The sequence below is a fragment of the Zootermopsis nevadensis genome, unplaced genomic scaffold (assembly GCF_977971745.1).
Source record: "Zootermopsis nevadensis isolate Lab colony 2312 unplaced genomic scaffold, Znev_1.0 Znev_ptg000024l, whole genome shotgun sequence".
In the NCBI taxonomy this organism is placed as follows: Eukaryota; Metazoa; Arthropoda; class Insecta; order Blattodea; family Termopsidae; genus Zootermopsis; species Zootermopsis nevadensis.
Window position 1 is genome coordinate 7,300,803 of NW_028259156.1, and position 19,547 is coordinate 7,320,349.

The following is a 19,547-nucleotide window of genomic DNA, read 5'->3' on the forward strand; positions in this document are numbered from 1 at the left end:
ACAAAAAAAACTAAATAATTTATTTATTTAACAAATGTGAACAATTAAGATATTTAACAAAGAACTAAACTATTTTACTATTTAAATACTGAAGTATTTAACAAAAAAACAAAATAATTTATTTATTTAACAAATGTGAACAAATCAGATATTTAACAAAGAACTAAACTATTTCACTATTTAAATACTGAAGTATTTAACAAAAAAACTAAATAATTTATTTATTTAACAAATGTGAACAATTCAGATATTTACCAAAGAACTAAACTATTTTACTATTTAAATACTGAAGTATTTAACAAAAAAAACTAAATAATATATTTATTTAAAAAATTTAAACAATTGAGATATTTGAACAGTCAAAATATTTAACATCCATTCCTTGGAGCCCAGTTGCTTTGCCGGAGTTCGATGACGTAGTCAATCTTAAACTTTATTCTGCTAGAGAGCACTGCCTTCTTATTTGTTAGTTCCTTCATTGTATGAAGGAACTCAGACAGATCCTGCAAGAAAACAAAAATTTAAAGTCACATTTCAAGGGCATAATTAACTTCTTACGCTTATAAGCCTACACATAAAACTAGAAAATTCTGCCACTACTCATGTAGTTCACATAGAACTTGCTGTGTGGGAAGGCGCGTGTAAATTTAAATTGAGAGCTGAAGGTTGCTGTCTCGAACAAAACGTAAGTATGTGTCTCATCTAAACAAAGGCATAAACCGAGATTTTTGGTGGCTGAGCCTAGACATGACCCTTCGATCAGATTCCTGCTTTGTCCTGTCAGGACTGAGTGTATTCTGACATGATTCAGCAGAGGTGATGAGAGGAAACGTAAAAGTGTAACAAAATACTGAGCAAGATTCCCGTCGCACTAGACGGGGACAAGTTGAAGTCACGGCATGAGGCGTCTTTATATGAAACATGTTAGAGTGTAGAAGAGTATGAAGAAATTCAGAAGAACATGTCACGGTGATCATTTATCACACAGAAACACTATTCAGAATATTGTCAGCGAGCTCAGAAAGGTATTTCATATCAGAATAGATGCAACATCCTCACGCGTTCTTTACAATGTGCACTTTCAACCATCGAATCCACCTTCTGTGACAGTTCCCAATTTGGCCACCAGATTGCAGCACCTGACTTTCTACCTAGGAGGATATTCAAAATAGGATTATGCGAGGTCGTGCAGAATACCACAAACTCCATATCAAATTTCATCCTAGTCTGTCCATTGGTTCTCGAATTGAATGGACTGGAAAGACAGATGGACGAGAAGGTGCGACCAGCCCTTAATGCCTTCTCGCTATGGTTTTGTGCAAAGAATGTATAACATGTTACAAAATGGAAGCCAGAAAGTCAGTGAGATCAAAGGGACACACTTACTGCTTTTTGCATTGTACTTTCCGTATAAACCTGTGGTCATCATAGAGCCCAAAGGAAGGCAATAAATTACACGGTAGGAGAACTGCAAATTAAAACTAAAAGTATTAAAAAATGAAAACAAACATACTTGGCTCTTGCTCTCAAAATCCTTTCCGGCCGTCATCAGAAGAGTGCAGAGGCACTCCAAGGAATGTTCGTCTTCTTTGGTAAGGAGACGTTTAATGCAATGCTGCATGGTGCTTGTGGCGAGCATATCTGCTTTATGCAGCTCGCCAATAAACCTGTAACATGGTGAAGAATATGTCACTTGGGTTGAGTTAAGACAATAGTAAAAGTCCAAAGAACAGAAGAGAAACGAGGTTCTTTGCCTCTACAAGGTACAGAAAGATTTGTGCCTTAAAATAATGAGAACTTTTGTTTAAATAGATGGAATTTAATCAGTGTCTTGTGTGTGATATATATTTTTGAGGTGAAATATAATATTTCTGTACGTGGTCCTGTAAAAATCTGTATCTGTTTATAAATATAAAACAGCTGAGACAGAATATTGAAAATTTCAAATTAAATAATTATTTTTATGTAATTTGCATTTGATTCTGTATGGAGGTAAGCCATCAGTGCCATTTCACGACGCAAATACCAAGAAGAAGAAATACCGAGGAAGTGGAGACTTTATGATAGTGTGTGATCATGTAAGCAGCAGCATTATGAAGCACATTTAGAAATTGGTCCTGGATTTTGTGGAACACTTGCATACTGGAGGGCAAGAACCCATTAACATTTCTAATTTCCTCTCAGTGTCTTGTCCTAATTCACAACCTTTAAGTTCACTACTTTCAGAGTCACTGATGAATCAAATGTAGAGCTTCAAAATCACAAAGAAAAATGTAAGTTACCTGATGTTTCCTATTGATTTCATTTGTATCCTTCGCAGTTCCTGCTGTAGTTCGGTTTTCTTTGCCTGCAGAAAAAATAAGTAGAAAAGATTAGAAATCGCCTTTATTGATGGTATCTTGTAAGAGCCCTTCTTTAATGCACCGCTTTCAACATATGTAAGTTTGCATTTTAAAATTTGTGTCCACGATACTCAGCCGGTCAAGAAGCCCCCTGCCTTTATGCCCCCAAAAGAACGCCATGACCTAATGAGAAATGTCGAGTGCAGCCGGAGTCCATTATTATGAGAGTTTACAACATTTTGAAAAAAATGAGTACATTAAGTGTTCATTATAGGAAGTTAAACTAACCTAAGAAGTTAGGAAAATGTTTTTTTCATCTTGAGGAACCATTTAATTCATAATAATTTAAATTAAGTTTATGTGCGTTCTACAGTCAGTCTTTATCAATTATGTCTCTTTCTTGTCTTTCAAGAAGTCTTAAAACCTGAACAACATATTGAATAATAATTTTTCAAATGATAGATATTCATCTTCAAGCAAAAAGGGAGGAGACATCTATTCCATTCGATCAAGCAGACGGAGCTATTCCCAATCAGTGGACAGAAGCGTAGTAACATATGACCGTAGACAAAGACATTAGAGAAGCACTTACTGGGTCTGCTGTTTCCTCAATCTCTTTCTGTGTGGCTTGTAGATTTATTTCTGCTTCAGGATTCTTTTCAAATTCTGCCCGGCATCGACCTAGCAGCAACTTCCTGAAGGTGACCTCTGGTTCGCCATTGTTCCCACGCTCTGCCGGAACTTTCATGCTGGAGAGAACCTTGCACATTCGTGCATAAATCTCTGTGAACTTTGGTTCATCAACAGCCTGCACATAAAAACACACAACATTATCACTTTGCTCTCATGTTATATTTATGAAAAACAACTCTGTTGAGCATACGTTACATAAACTAAATTTATGAAATGATGGCCACCTAAATGAAGCTTCAACAAAAGTAAATCTTTATCCCTTAAACCTGAGAAACTCAAAATCTCAGTCAGATGCAAGACACATTTCATGACAGCCTTAATTTTCTTGCATAAGATAAACATTTTTAGATGAGAGCAGATAAATTCTAAGCTTGGAGGTGAATTTAAAGAGAGAACAATCAGCTTACTGCTTTTTAAGATTATTATCATAGTGAACAGTAACAATTATAATTTTCACTTGCCCCTAGCGTCTCCAATACTACACTGAGGATAACTTCAATATTTAAGAAATTGAGCTGCAAAGTTACAAAAGAAGGGAATTTCTATCAATATGACGTCTCTGTCTGAATGTATCAGCTGCTAAAGACCGGTGCCTCACCTTTTCAAATATGAGGTCGATGACGCCCTTCAGGCGATCGCTGCTGTCAATTGGCAGATCCTGGACTTGTGAAACTAGTTTGTCAAACTTGTCAGGCGTGAGTTTGTTGAGCAAACTGCGAGCCTTCTTTAACAGCTCCTGCAACATCAAGTTCCCTCTCATCATCTGACAGAACGCAAACACAGAAATAAAGCGAAACATGTTTTACTTCCTTAAAGCCTTCATAGAGATGATTAAAACCTAGAGCCAGTTGCTCTGCATGCGCCGTCCAGCCGCGTTTTGTCTACACCGAAGAAGAAGTCTGTTGTCATGAGAAGCCAATGTCTATTGAGAAATATAATTACAATGCATACTCATTATATGCAATTAAACACTTGGAAAGGTAAACATTGCTTCTAAAATCAAAGAGTAAGCAAAAAGAAAGTTTATTTTTTAGTGTGGCAAAGTTCCAATAAGAAGTGATGAGGAAATTAGGAGGAGACGAATTCCGGAAATGCTTGCAGCTTCTCAGATCGAAATGTCTGATCTTTAAGAGCATCAAGATTAAAATATAGACCTACAATTTTGCCTGTTCCTTAATTTGGCGATGAACCTTCAGTTTCAATAAGCCACCTAGTTAGTTAGAGTAGACTTAGAGCAGGACTGTTCCTTTCAGCCATCTTGCATTGGGGCAGATACAGCATTATTGACTGTTTCCAGGATCCTGTCCTTAAATGAATGCCAGGAACATACCTGAGTCTGGGCAGCCTGCTCGTTGGTCGCCGGCTTCCTTCGCCCAGGTCGCCAGGCGTTTTCACATCTCGCCAGTTTCACCTCATTGAGTTTTATTTCAATGACCGGCCTGGTGCTCATGGTGTTTGTAGTTTCAGTGGCTGGCCTTGCTGCAGGCTGCTGTGAATGACACCAAAGCAACACAACATTAACCAAAAGTGTTCACTCTTAAATGTTGTTTTGATCACAGTATTACGTACAATTTTTCCATTTTCTGGCTTTAATCATGCATTTAATACATTACTCGATGCTTCCTACAGCTCAGATAATAAGAGACCTGTATGTATAAAGCCCTAAACAGTACATGACTGAAATTAGGCTCCAGGTGTTGTGTTCATCACCTCTCACAAAAAATACAACATTTCTTCTGCTGCAGTTGACGTAGAACTGTTCACTTTATTATTTTCTATCACAGTTTATATGTTCACAACTGCATCATCAGTGAAAGATGATACACCCAAATTATGCTATTTCATCCGTAAAAGCCTTGGGTACCCTCTCTTTTGACAGGGAATACTCGTGTCCGACCCCATCGACATCGCGAGTCACCGAGTAACTGCCTTAAGCTATACTTCGTCCTACAAACTACACTCTGACAACTACAGATGAAATCCTTCTCCTCCTCTTCAACAAATGATTCAGTCCGAAATGGATTTGACTTCTCACTTTTATTTACACGCCTTAGAAAGCACTTACCTCTTCATTTTTCCAATATCTGACAATTTTCAGTTACTGTTTAGTATTTATGATTTCAAGGAATCGTTCATTAAAGCACAGAATAACTCAGAGCCATGCCCCACAATGCAACAGAAAGTTTAAACGTACCTGATTTTTGTCATCCTTCATTGCCTTCAGCTTCTCAATTAGCTGTGTTGCAGCAAAGTCTGTAACAATCGATAATTATTTTAGATAGTAAAATTCCTCTTTTGACTATATGTTAACAAACAAGAAAGTTTGTCTTTCGAAACTGTTACGAATGTAAAGATGGAAAAAGACGAGAGGGTTTTCCGAAGACCAGAAACCCATGTCTCATGCAGCCTTAGGTGTAAAGAGTGGCAGCTGATAATGTTGAAAATTATCCCACATTTCGACTAACAATGGAGTTGCCTTCTTCAGGTCAGAGATTGCAACCGAAATGTTTTGTGAAATGGATAATTTCAAACTTTAATGCCTTTCACCTCCTAAGGCTCGAGGTCAAAATATGAGAGCAAACTCTCTTCTTCTTTGGGTACATAAATTAGTCTGCAACTCAGGGCGAAGACAAAATATTGAAGGTAACTAGAACAAAATGCCTAGGAGAATATCTGGATATCTCATGAGACATGCAGGAACATGGTAACGAACAGAATTTCATACTGAGGCAATTTGCAGCCTGTAATCTTTGACTTAGTACTTAAATAGAATGAGAGCAAACATACTTTCTGCTTGCAGCTGCTTGATTTGCTCCGCCTGCAAATTTCTTTCCTTCCTTAGGTTGAGGTTTTCTTCCCTCACTGCTGCGAGACTCACTTTATGCTTCTGTCCTTGCCGGCGCTCGAACAGGACTTGGTTTTTGAGTTCCGTGTCTGTAACAATTCACGACTGCATCAAATGGTCTGTTAAATTCCTCATGTGACGTTATTTCAAGAAACAGCGTCAGGAGTTAAGTATTACTACGTAAAGAAAAGAGTTAGTTTAGTTAAAAAAAATGAACTGTAATAAGAGTTTGTAATTTTGAAATTGCATTTTTCTTGCCCGTGATCAAATTCCAAATTCAGTTTAAGAGTCACTTCCAGTTGGAAAAACCAGTGTCTCTTACGCAATGCATTACTGATTGCTATTTGCAGTGTTTAAAACTGGGATTTGCATGCTGGTCACCGGAAAACATTCTTCTTAACGAAGACGTCGTTAAACAGCCTGGCTCTCATCGAGTCTTCCCGAAAGAGGGATGGGTGTCTACCCTGGGGGACCATCAGACAGACCTCATCCTCGTCACTTGTGACTGAGGCGCAAGGTACACGTGGACACAAAATTAATCTTGGTCTCAACTCTCAGAGAGCAAAGTAAACGTACATAATTCACTAGAAAATGATTCTTTGAAGTCCAGCAAATTTAAAATGTCTGAGAATGACTATTAAAAAGGCAAAATTGCAATGCATTTAACGTTTTTTGGTTTTCCTTCTGACAAAATCACTTAAAATAATGAAGAGTTGCTGGAAGTCTGGGGGGCATATCTGGACATCTAGAAAGACGTACATAAACATCACACTGACGAGGTTTACGGACTGTACTCCACAACTTACTGCATGCACGGAATTAAACCACACTTACTCTCTGCTGCCAGCATCCTGATCCTGTTCATCAAGAAGCAAGTGATCCTCGTGTCTTCAGTTTCAGCAGGGTTTACCTGAGGACAGACAAAAAATGAGTCATTTTATAGTCCAAGAATTCTCTGCAACTTCATGAGGTTAATATTTATTATGAAATTGTTGTCCCAGTCACACACAAATCGCATGTGCCTTGGCTGTTTGTGCTGCACTGCTATCGATTTTCGTTTCTGCCAGAAAATATTAAGAAGACCTCACTTATAGAAAGAGAAATTAAGGCTGTGTCAGATAACGAGGCCTTCCTTGTAATGAATGATTTACCTTTAAAATTAGCATGTTAGGAAACGTTTCAAAGCTTTAATTGCAATATACAAGTCAGTTTATGATTAATCTGTAATACAAAACAACGATCCTGAGAAATTAAGCTGTTCACTCAACAATAACTTTCCTCTAGACGAAAAAATTAAGACTGAAAACAACCTTTAACAATGTCTGAATGCGACAAGTGACCCAGTCATAGGTCCCTATCAGCCGTTTAGCCTAGCCGGAATTCAAGTAACTTTGTAGATGATGGCGGACGTGTGTTGCTGCTAGCATTTGAATTCTTAAGAATGACATAAAATCCCTCAAGATAACGAAATAATAATATTTGTTTAAATCTTGTCAGTCACAATCACAATAAAATTCCTATTAAATATTAAAATATTACTATAATTAGCATTTAAATATTTAAAATATATTAAATGATGTTCTCATCGAAATGTTCGATTTATATTAGATCATCACTTTTTACACGACATGTTTTGAAACAAAATTAAATTATCAAATATATTATTTTATTTTCTATTTCTAATTTTATTAATATTCATTTAGTCTTTATATTATTTACTTTACAGGATGATAACAAAACGTTCACCCACACAAAATCATGTCAAGCACGACATACATATACAGAACAACTTCGAATAAGATATTAAAAAATACAATAAAATCTGGAAGAAAACTTCATTTGAAATCTGATAAACATCTGACTAAAAGTTGCATTTAAGAAATTATATTTAAGTTTATATAATTTTATACACCTGAAGATGGTTCTTTTAGAACTGAAACATGTCGTGTAAAAAGTGATGTTCTAATGTAAATGGAACATTTCGATAGAGAACATCATTTAATATATTTTAAATATTTAAATGCTAATTATAATAATATTTTAATATTTAATAGGAATTTTATTGTGATTGTGACTGACAAGATTTAAACATATATATATTTATCACAATATGACGCAACTTTATCATCTCAGAAATAATAATATTATTAATAAGTAGGAAACCCTTGACTCACCCATTGTGAAGAGCTGGAGACCTCCATGTCGCAGGCAGCAAGATTTGAATAAGAAATTAAACACGTTGCAGGAAATATTTTCACTATATATATAGAATTATCTTGTTCTAGAAGCTGCTCACACAACCATTCGTTTCACACTGAGGAAAGCCAACCAACTACTGAGTAGAGCGGGCCGTGCGTAACTGCTATTTATACCATAAAAGTGTGACGTCACGTATGGCGCAACAGTCAGTAGAGGGAGTGCAATACGTTTCATTCAGGCGTGCATAAGAAATGAGAAATGAACCTTATGGCATGCCAGCCGAGATTGTTGCGCGTGTTCGTATTTTATAAGAACACCTGCGTTTCATATTTACACATTCTTTGTAGTTCAAGAAATACAAATTGAATTACTCCAAGTTATAATTTTTGACATTCCATCATAAATGTAAGAAGTCAATTATTAATATTAAATATTTTCTGTGTGAAAGGAAATTAATTTAAAAGTAATGAAATTTTGCAGTTTAATTTGCACTTGTTTAAAAATAACTTCGTGTTTTTTATACCTTTTTAATTTTAAGACGATTATTGAGGGCCCCGGGCGCTGTTGAACCCATCGCCCCTGGGACAGGGAAAATGTTTCCTTCCTTCGAATCCCGACTATTCATTTTGACCAATAAGAGAACGCAGGAAGGTAAGAACTCTGGAAGAAGTGTCCTGAGTTCGATTTCCTTCAAGGGCGGTTCCTTTGGCTCCGAAACTAAGCGAGACAGAAGAAGAGTTTTTTGCTTCGAAGAGGAGATTTCGGAAACGAAGGCCTCGACACTGAGTTCGAGACCCGACAAAGATGATTTCTGTTGACGGGAAAGCACCCATGAGAAGAAATCGACGCCAAGGCAAAATTCTTTCGTTTCGGAGAGGAAATTACCGGGTCTAAGGTCACGGACACGAATACAGACCTCGGTTCGAGTCCCTGTTAGGATGTTGGTTTCTGAGGTAATTTTACGGGCGTATTAAACGACGACGTTGACTAACACGGATGCCACTAGATGTCTCAAAAGTAAAGTGCTGTACAATTTGTAATGTTACCCAAATATCGGAAAAGTTTTTGTGGTAATATAATTTACCGCATTCGACCGGCGGATGAATAAAGCACGTAGTTTGGTGGATAAGAATAAAAGGTGTATGAAAATGCGCCCCACTGACAAGTTCTTGTTCATATTAGCTAACATAGACATATGCTTATTTTGCATGCATCGCGTTAAAGAGCAAATGAGCATAAGAACAAGTCATTTGTCTTTTATCTTTGATTGCGCTTAGTCCAGCTTAGGTCGTTGCAAATATTCCGTCCCAGTCAGAGGCCGTGGGGGTAAAAACTTCGAAGTCCTCCCTCTGTAGGCCTTATCTCCGCCTGGACCAGCTTAATTTCTCGATTTCGCACGCACAGTTCACGCTGAGGCGAAAAATCCAATTGTCGGCAGTTGGTAGTCAGTCCAGTGCTTTAAAAACATTCGTGTGCACAAGAACTTGTCAATGGGGCGCATTTTCATACACCTTTTATTCTTATCCACCAAACTACGTGCTTTATTCATCCGCCGGTCGAATGCGGTAAATTATATTACCACAAAAACTTTTCCGATATTTGGGTAACATTACAAATTGTACAGCACTTTACTTTTGAGACATCTGGTGGCATCCGTGTTAGTCAACGTCGTCGTTTAATACGCCCGTAAAATTACCTCAGAAACCAACATCCTAACAGGGACTCGAACCGAGGTCTGTATTCGTGTCCGTGACCTTAGACCCGGTAATTTCCTCTCCGAAACGAAAGAATTTTGCCTTGGCGTCGATTTCTTCTCGTGGGTGCTTTCCCGTCAACAGAAATCATCTTTGTCGGGTCTCGAACTCAGTGTCGAGGCCTTCGTTTCCGAAATCTCCTCTTCGAAGCAAAAAACTCTTCTTCTGTCTCGCTTAGTTTCGGAGCCAAAGGAACCGCCCTTGAAGGAAATCGAACTCAGGACACTTCTTCCAGAGTTCTTACCTTCCTGCGTTCTCTTATTGGTCAAAATGAATAGTCGGGATTCGAAGGAAGGAAACATTTTCCCTGTCCCAGGGGCGATGGGTTCAACAGCGCCCGGGGCCCTCAATAATCGTCTTAAAATTAAAAAGGTATAAAAAACACGAAGTTATTTTTAAACAAGTGCAAATTAAACTGCAAAATTTCATTACTTTTAAATTAATTTCCTTTCACACAGAAAATATTTAATATTAATAATTGACTTCTTACATTTATGATGGAATGTCAAAAATTATAACTTGGAGTAATTCAATTTGTATTTCTTGAACTACAAAGAATGTGTAAATATGAAACGCAGGTGTTCTTATAAAATACGAACACGCGCAACAATCTCGGCTGGCATGCCATAAGGTTCATTTCTCATTTCTTATGCACGCCTGAATGAAACGTATTGCACTCCCTCTACTGACTGTTGCGCCATACGTGACGTCACACTTTTATGGTATAAATAGCAGTTACGCACGGCCCGCTCTACTCAGTAGTTGGTTGGCTTTCCTCAGTGTGAAACGAATGGTTGTGTGAGCAGCTTCTAGAACAAGATAATTCTATATATATAGTGAAAATATTTCCTGCAACGTGTTTAATTTCTTATTCAAATCTTGCTGCCTGCGACATGGAGGTCTCCAGCTCTTCACAATGGGTGAGTCAAGGGTTTCCTACTTATTAATAATATTATTATTTCTGAGATGATAAAGTTGCGTCATATTGTGATAAATATATATATGTTTAAATCTTGTCAGTCACAATCACAATAAAATTCCTATTAAATATTAAAATATTATTATAATTAGCATTTAAATATTTAAAATATATTAAATGATGTTCTCTATCGAAATGTTCCATTTACATTAGAACATCACTTTTTACACGACATGTTTCAGTTCTAAAAGAACCATCTTCAGGTGTATAAAATTATATAAACTTAAATATAATTTCTTAAATGCAACTTTTAGTCAGATGTTTATCAGATTTCAAATGAAGTTTTCTTCCAGATTTTATTGTATTTTTTAATATCTTATTCGAAGTTGTTCTGTATATGTATGTCGTGCTTGACATGATTTTGTGTGGGTGAACGTTTTGTTATCATCCTGTAAAGTAAATAATATAAAGACTAAATGAATATTAATAAAATTAGAAATAGAAAATAAAATAATATATTTGATAATTTAATTTTGTTTCAAAACATGTCGTGTAAAAAGTGATGATCTAATATAAATCGAACATTTCGATGAGAACATCATTTAATATATTTTAAATATTTAAATGCTAATTATAGTAATATTTTAATATTTAATAGGAATTTTATTGTGATTGTGACTGACAAGATTTAAACAAATATTATTATTTCGTTATCTTGAGGGATTTTATGTCATTCTTAAGAATTCAAATGCTAGCAGCAACACACGTCCGCCATCATCTACAAAGTTACTTGAATTCCGGCTAGGCTAAACGGCTGATAGGGACCTATGACTGGGTCACTTGTCGCATTCAGACATTGTTAAAGGTTGTTTTCAGTCTTAATTTTTTCGTCTAGAGGAAAGTTATTGTTGAGTGAACAGCTTAATTTCTCAGGATCGTTGTTTTGTATTACAGATTAATCATAAACTGACTTGTATATTGCAATTAAAGCTTTGAAACGTTTCCTAACATGCTAATTTTAAAGGTAAATCATTCATTACAAGGAAGGCCTCGTTATCTGACACAGCCTTAATTTCTCTTTCTATAAGTGAGGTCTTCTTAATATTTTCTGGCAGAAACGAAAATCGATAGCAGTGCAGCACAAACAGCCAAGGCACATGCGATTTGTGTGTGACTGGGACAACAATTTCATAATAAATATTAACCTCATGAAGTTGCAGAGAATTCTTGGACTATAAAATGACTCATTTTTTGTCTGTCCTCAGGTAAACCCTGCTGAAACTGAAGACACGAGGATCACTTGCTTCTTGATGAACAGGATCAGGATGCTGGCAGCAGAGAGTAAGTGTGGTTTAATTCCGTGCATGCAGTAAGTTGTGGAGTACAGTCCGTAAACCTCGTCAGTGTGATGTTTATGTACGTCTTTCTAGATGTCCAGATATGCCCCCCAGACTTCCAGCAACTCTTCATTATTTTAAGTGATTTTGTCAGAAGGAAAACCAAAAAACGTTAAATGCATTGCAATTTTGCCTTTTTAATAGTCATTCTCAGACATTTTAAATTTGCTGGACTTCAAAGAATCATTTTCTAGTGAATTATGTACGTTTACTTTGCTCTCTGAGAGTTGAGACCAAGATTAATTTTGTGTCCACGTGTACCTTGCGCCTCAGTCACAAGTGACGAGGATGAGGTCTGTCTGATGGTCCCCCAGGGTAGACACCCATCCCTCTTTCGGGAAGACTCGATGAGAGCCAGGCTGTTTAACGACGTCTTCGTTAAGAAGAATGTTTTCCGGTGACCAGCATGCAAATCCCAGTTTTAAACACTGCAAATAGCAATCAGTAATGCATTGCGTAAGAGACACTGGTTTTTCCAACTGGAAGTGACTCTTAAACTGAATTTGGAATTTGATCACGGGCAAGAAAAATGCAATTTCAAAATTACAAACTCTTATTACAGTTCATTTTTTTTAACTAAACTAACTCTTTTCTTTACGTAGTAATACTTAACTCCTGACGCTGTTTCTTGAAATAACGTCACATGAGGAATTTAACAGACCATTTGATGCAGTCGTGAATTGTTACAGACACGGAACTCAAAAACCAAGTCCTGTTCGAGCGCCGGCAAGGACAGAAGCATAAAGTGAGTCTCGCAGCAGTGAGGGAAGAAAACCTCAACCTAAGGAAGGAAAGAAATTTGCAGGCGGAGCAAATCAAGCAGCTGCAAGCAGAAAGTATGTTTGCTCTCATTCTATTTAAGTACTAAGTCAAAGATTACAGGCTGCAAATTGCCTCAGTATGAAATTCTGTTCGTTACCATGTTCCTGCATGTCTCATGAGATATCCAGATATTCTCCTAGGCATTTTGTTCTAGTTACCTTCAATATTTTGTCTTCGCCCTGAGTTGCAGACTAATTTATGTACCCAAAGAAGAAGAGAGTTTGCTCTCATATTTTGACCTCGAGCCTTAGGAGGTGAAAGGCATTAAAGTTTGAAATTATCCATTTCACAAAACATTTCGGTTGCAATCTCTGACCTGAAGAAGGCAACTCCATTGTTAGTCGAAATGTGGGATAATTTTCAACATTATCAGCTGCCACTCTTTACACCTAAGGCTGCATGAGACATGGGTTTCTGGTCTTCGGAAAACCCTCTCGTCTTTTTCCATCTTTACATTCGTAACAGTTTCGAAAGACAAACTTTCTTGTTTGTTAACATATAGTCAAAAGAGGAATTTTACTATCTAAAATAATTATCGATTGTTACAGACTTTGCTGCAACACAGCTAATTGAGAAGCTGAAGGCAATGAAGGATGACAAAAATCAGGTACGTTTAAACTTTCTGTTGCATTGTGGGGCATGGCTCTGAGTTATTCTGTGCTTTAATGAACGATTCCTTGAAATCATAAATACTAAACAGTAACTGAAAATTGTCAGATATTGGAAAAATGAAGAGGTAAGTGCTTTCTAAGGCGTGTAAATAAAAGTGAGAAGTCAAATCCATTTCGGACTGAATCATTTGTTGAAGAGGAGGAGAAGGATTTCATCTGTAGTTGTCAGAGTGTAGTTTGTAGGACGAAGTATAGCTTAAGGCAGTTACTCGGTGACTCGCGATGTCGATGGGGTCGGACACGAGTATTCCCTGTCAAAAGAGAGGGTACCCAAGGCTTTTACGGATGAAATAGCATAATTTGGGTGTATCATCTTTCACTGATGATGCAGTTGTGAACATATAAACTGTGATAGAAAATAATAAAGTGAACAGTTCTACGTCAACTGCAGCAGAAGAAATGTTGTATTTTTTGTGAGAGGTGATGAACACAACACCTGGAGCCTAATTTCAGTCATGTACTGTTTAGGGCTTTATACATACAGGTCTCTTATTATCTGAGCTGTAGGAAGCATCGAGTAATGTATTAAATGCATGATTAAAGCCAGAAAATGGAAAAATTGTACGTAATACTGTGATCAAAACAACATTTAAGAGTGAACACTTTTGGTTAATGTTGTGTTGCTTTGGTGTCATTCACAGCAGCCTGCAGCAAGGCCAGCCACTGAAACTACAAACACCATGAGCACCAGGCCGGTCATTGAAATAAAACTCAATGAGGTGAAACTGGCGAGATGTGAAAACGCCTGGCGACCTGGGCGAAGGAAGCCGGCGACCAACGAGCAGGCTGCCCAGACTCAGGTATGTTCCTGGCATTCATTTAAGAACAGGATCCTGGAAACAGTCAATAATGCTGTATCTGCCCCAATGCAAGATGGCTGAAAGGAACAGTCCTGCTCTAAGTCTACTCTAACTAACTAGGTGGCTTATTGAAACTGAAGGTTCATCGCCAAATTAAGGAACAGGCAAAATTGTAGGTCTATATTTTAATCTTGATGCTCTTAAAGATCAGACATTTCGATCTGAGAAGCTGCAAGCATTTCCGGAATTCGTCTCCTCCTAATTTCCTCATCACTTCTTATTGGAACTTTGCCACACTAAAAAATAAACTTTCTTTTTGCTTACTCTTTGATTTTAGAAGCAATGTTTACCTTTCCAAGTGTTTAATTGCATATAATGAGTATGCATTGTAATTATATTTCTCAATAGACATTGGCTTCTCATGACAACAGACTTCTTCTTCGGTGTAGACAAAACGCGGCTGGACGGCGCATGCAGAGCAACTGGCTCTAGGTTTTAATCATCTCTATGAAGGCTTTAAGGAAGTAAAACATGTTTCGCTTTATTTCTGTGTTTGCGTTCTGTCAGATGATGAGAGGGAACTTGATGTTGCAGGAGCTGTTAAAGAAGGCTCGCAGTTTGCTCAACAAACTCACGCCTGACAAGTTTGACAAACTAGTTTCACAAGTCCAGGATCTGCCAATTGACAGCAGCGATCGCCTGAAGGGCGTCATCGACCTCATATTTGAAAAGGTGAGGCACCGGTCTTTAGCAGCTGATACATTCAGACAGAGACGTCATATTGATAGAAATTCCCTTCTTTTGTAACTTTGCAGCTCAATTTCTTAAATATTGAAGTTATCCTCAGTGTAGTATTGGAGACGCTAGGGGCAAGTGAAAATTATAATTGTTACTGTTCACTATGATAATAATCTTAAAAAGCAGTAAGCTGATTGTTCTCTCTTTAAATTCACCTCCAAGCTTAGAATTTATCTGCTCTCATCTAAAAATGTTTATCTTATGCAAGAAAATTAAGGCTGTCATGAAATGTGTCTTGCATCTGACTGAGATTTTGAGTTTCTCAGGTTTAAGGGATAAAGATTTACTTTTGTTGAAGCTTCATTTAGGTGGCCATCATTTCATAAATTTAGTTTATGTAACGTATGCTCAACAGAGTTGTTTTTCATAAATATAACATGAGAGCAAAGTGATAATGTTGTGTGTTTTTATGTGCAGGCTGTTGATGAACCAAAGTTCACAGAGATTTATGCACGAATGTGCAAGGTTCTCTCCAGCATGAAAGTTCCGGCAGAGCGTGGGAACAATGGCGAACCAGATGTCACCTTCAGGAAGTTGCTGCTAGGTCGATGCCGGGCAGAATTTGAAAAGAATCCTGAAGCAGAAATAAATCTACAAGCCACACAGAAAGAGATTGAGGAAACAGCAGACCCAGTAAGTGCTTCTCTAATGTCTTTGTCTACGGTCATATGTTACTACGCTTCTGTCCACTGATTGGGAATAGCTCCGTCTGCTTGATCGAATGGAATAGATGTCTCCTCCCTTTTTGCTTGAAGATGAATATCTATCATTTGAAAAATTATTATTCAATATGTTGTTCAGGTTTTAAGACTTCTTGAAAGACAAGAAAGAGACATAATTGATAAAGACTGACTGTAGAACGCACATAAACTTAATTTAAATTATTATGATATAAATGGTTCCTCAAGATGAAAAAAACATTTTCCTAACTTCTTAGGTTAGTTTAACTTCCTATAATGAACACTTAATGTACTCATTTTTTTCAAAATGTTGTAAACTCTCATAATAATGGACTCCGGCTGCACTCGACATTTCTCATTAGGTCATGGCGTTCTTTTGGGGGCATAAAGGCAGGGGGCTTCTTGACCGGCTGAGTATCGTGGACACAAATTTTAAAATGCAAACTTACATATGTTGAAAGCGGTGCATTAAAGAAGGGCTCTTACAAGATACCATCAATAAAGGCGATTTCTAATCTTTTCTACTTATTTTTTCTGCAGGCAAAGAAAACCGAACTACAGCAGGAACTGCGAAGGATACGAATGAAATCAATAGGAAACATCAGGTAACTTACATTTTTCTTTGTGATTTTGAAGCTCTACATTTGATTCATCAGTGACTCTGAAAGTAGTGAACTTAAGAGTTGTGAATTAGGACAAGACACTGAGAGGAAATTTGGAATGTTAATGGGTTCTTGCCCTCCAGTATGCAAGTGGTCCACAAAATCCAGGACCAATTTCTAAATGTGCTTCATAATGCTGCTGCTTACATGATCACACACTATCATAAAGTCTCCACTTCCTCGGTATTTCTTCTTCTTGGTATTTGCATCGTGAAATGGCACTGATGGCTTACCTCCATACAGAATCAAATGCAAATTACATAAAAATAATTATTTAATTTGAAATTTTCAATATTCTGTCTCAGCTGTTTTATATTTATAAACAGATACAGATTTTTACAGGACCACGTACAGAAATATTATATTTCACCTCAAAAATATATATCACACACAAGACACTGATTAAATTCCATCTATTTAAACAAAAGTTCTCATTATTTTAAGGCACAAATCTTTCTGTACCTTGTAGAGGCAAAGAACCTCGTTTCTCTTCTGTTCTTTGGACTTTTACTATTGTCTTAACTCAACCCAAGTGACATATTCTTCACCATGTTACAGGTTTATTGGCGAGCTGCATAAAGCAGATATGCTCGCCACAAGCACCATGCAGCATTGCATTAAACGTCTCCTTACCAAAGAAGACGAACATTCCTTGGAGTGCCTCTGCACTCTTCTGATGACGGCCGGAAAGGATTTTGAGAGCAAGAGCCAAGTATGTTTGTTTTCATTTTTTAATACTTTTAGTTTTAATTTGCAGTTCTCCTACCGTGTAATTTATTGCCTTCCTTTGGGCTCTATGATGACCACAGGTTTATACGGAAAGTACAATGCAAAAAGCAGTAAGTGTGTCCCTTTGATCTCACTGACTTTCTGGCTTCCATTTTGTAACATGTTATACATTCTTTGCACAAAATCATAGCGAGAAGGCATTAAGGGCTGGTTGCACCTTCTCGTCCATCTGTCTTTCCAGTCCATTCAATTCGAGAACCAATGGACAGACTAGGATGAAATTTGATATGGAGTTTGTGGTATTCTGCACGACCTCGCATAATCCTATTTTGAATATCCTCCTAGGTAGAAAGTCAGGTGCTGCAATCTGGTGGCCAAATTGGGAACTGTCACAGAAGGTGGATTCGATGGTTGAAAGTGCACATTGTAAAGAACGCGTGAGGATGTTGCATCTATTCTGATATGAAATACCTTTCTGAGCTCGCTGACAATATTCTGAATAGTGTTTCTGTGTGATAAATGATCACCGTGACATGTTCTTCTGAATTTCTTCATACTCTTCTACACTCTAACATGTTTCATATAAAGACGCCTCATGCCGTGACTTCAACTTGTCCCTGTCTAGTGCGACGATAATCTTGCTCAGTATTTTGTTACACTTTTACGTTTCCTCTCATCACCTCTGCTGAATCATGTCAGAATTCACTCAGTCCTGACAGGACAAAGCAGGAATCTGATCGAAGGGTCATGTCTAGGCTCAGCCACCAAAAATCTCGGTTTATACCCTTATTTAGATGAGACACATACTTACGTTTTGTTCGAGACAGCAACCTTCAGCTCTCAATTTAAATTTACACGCGCCTTCCCACACAGCAAGTTCTATGTGAACTACATGAGTAGTGGCAGAATTTTCTAGTTTTATGTGTAGGCTTATAAGCGTAAGAAGTTAATTATGCCCATGAAATGTGACTTTAAATTTTTGTTTTCTTGCAGGATCTGTCTGAGTTCCTTCATACAATGAAGGAACTAACAAATAAGAAGGCAGTGCTCTCTAGCAGAATAAAGTTTAAGATTGACTACGTCATCGAACTCCGGCAAAGCAACTGGGCTCCAGGGAATGGATGTTAAATATTTTGACTGTTCAAATATCTCAATTGTTTAAATTTTTTAAATAAATATATTATTTAGTTTTTTTTGTTAAATACTTCAGTATTTAAATAGTAAAATAGTTTAGTTCTTTGGTAAATATCTGAATTGTTCACATTTGTTAAATAAATAAATTATTTAGTTTTTTTGTTAAATACTTCGGTATTTAAATAGTGAAATAGTTTAGTTCTTTGTTAAATATCTTAATTGTTCACATTTATTAAATAAATAAATTATTTACTTTTTTTGTTAAATACTTCAGTATTTAAATAGTAAAATAGTTTAGTTCTTTGTTAAATATCTTAATTGTTCACATTTGTTAAATAAATAAATTATTTAGTTTTTTTGTTAAATACTTCGGTATTTAAATAGTGAAATAGTTTAGTTCTTTGTAAAATAGTTCAATTGTTTAAATCCTGAAATTGTTTATTTTTTGTTAAATAGTTTAGTATTTAAATAGTTACACTGTTCATTTTTTTGTTAAATATCTGAATTGTTCACATTTGTTAAATAAATAAATTATTTAGTTTTTTTGTTAAATACTTCAGTATTTAAATAGTGAAATAGTTTAGTTCTTTGTAAAATAGTTCAATTGTTTATTTTTTGTTAAATAGTTAAATTATTTAATGTTTTCTGAATTGTTTCTAATTAATATATTTAAGAATATATATGAAAAACATGTTCATAAACTTTCCTGTTATTATTTTAGCAAAGTAATATTTCAACGAACTTGTCGCCCTCATTGCACTAGTGGTTAATGTCGTCGCCACTGGACCCAAGGTACGCGAGTTCAAACACTGCTGAGGTTGATGGAATTTTAAGGGGTGATAAAAATCCATAGAACAACTTCCTTCGGAAGGGAACTAAAGCCGGCGGTCCCATGCCGTAGATTTATGGCACAAAAAACAATGAACGACATGTTTCCTAAGCAAAACTCCCTGGCCATTTCTCACACAAGTCTCTCCTGATTCCTACTAGTTGGCTATAGCAGACAAAAATAAGGATTGAGTAGAAATTGTGCAGAGGCTGGTCGCTCACTACTGACAAATGCACACTTCGAAAAGACCAAGAAGACAGAATATCCTATCTG

At 36.7% G+C, this 19,547-nt stretch overlaps 2 protein-coding genes across 2 annotated transcripts; one reads left to right on the top strand and one right to left on the bottom strand.

Moving 5' to 3' along the window:
- Nucleotides 1-245: 245 nt before the first annotated feature.
- On the bottom strand, nt 246-8,457 carry LOC147872788 (eukaryotic translation initiation factor 4 gamma 3-like). Its single transcript, XM_087354904.1, has 10 exons — nt 8,055-8,457; nt 6,715-6,790; nt 5,823-5,969; nt 5,230-5,288; nt 4,366-4,524; nt 3,634-3,771; nt 2,935-3,150; nt 2,283-2,347; nt 1,514-1,667; nt 246-503 (listed from the first exon to the last, which is right to left on the bottom strand). Exons 1-10 carry the CDS (start codon nt 8,079-8,081, stop codon nt 369-371), a joined length of 1,176 nt encoding a protein of 391 aa, XP_087211030.1. The 5' UTR covers nt 8,082-8,457; the 3' UTR covers nt 246-368.
- A 1,893-nt stretch (nt 8,458-10,350) lies between these two features.
- Nucleotides 10,351-18,544, top strand: LOC147872789 (eukaryotic translation initiation factor 4 gamma 3-like). The gene is made up of 9 exons (XM_087354740.1): nt 10,351-10,753; nt 12,018-12,093; nt 12,839-12,985; nt 13,520-13,578; nt 14,284-14,442; nt 15,037-15,174; nt 15,658-15,873; nt 16,461-16,525; nt 17,141-18,544. The coding sequence occupies exons 1-9, from the start codon at nt 10,727-10,729 to the stop codon at nt 17,499-17,501; spliced, it is 1,248 nt and encodes a 415-aa protein (XP_087210866.1). The 5' UTR covers nt 10,351-10,726; the 3' UTR covers nt 17,502-18,544.
- The last annotated feature ends 1,003 nt before the right edge of the window (nt 18,545-19,547 follow it).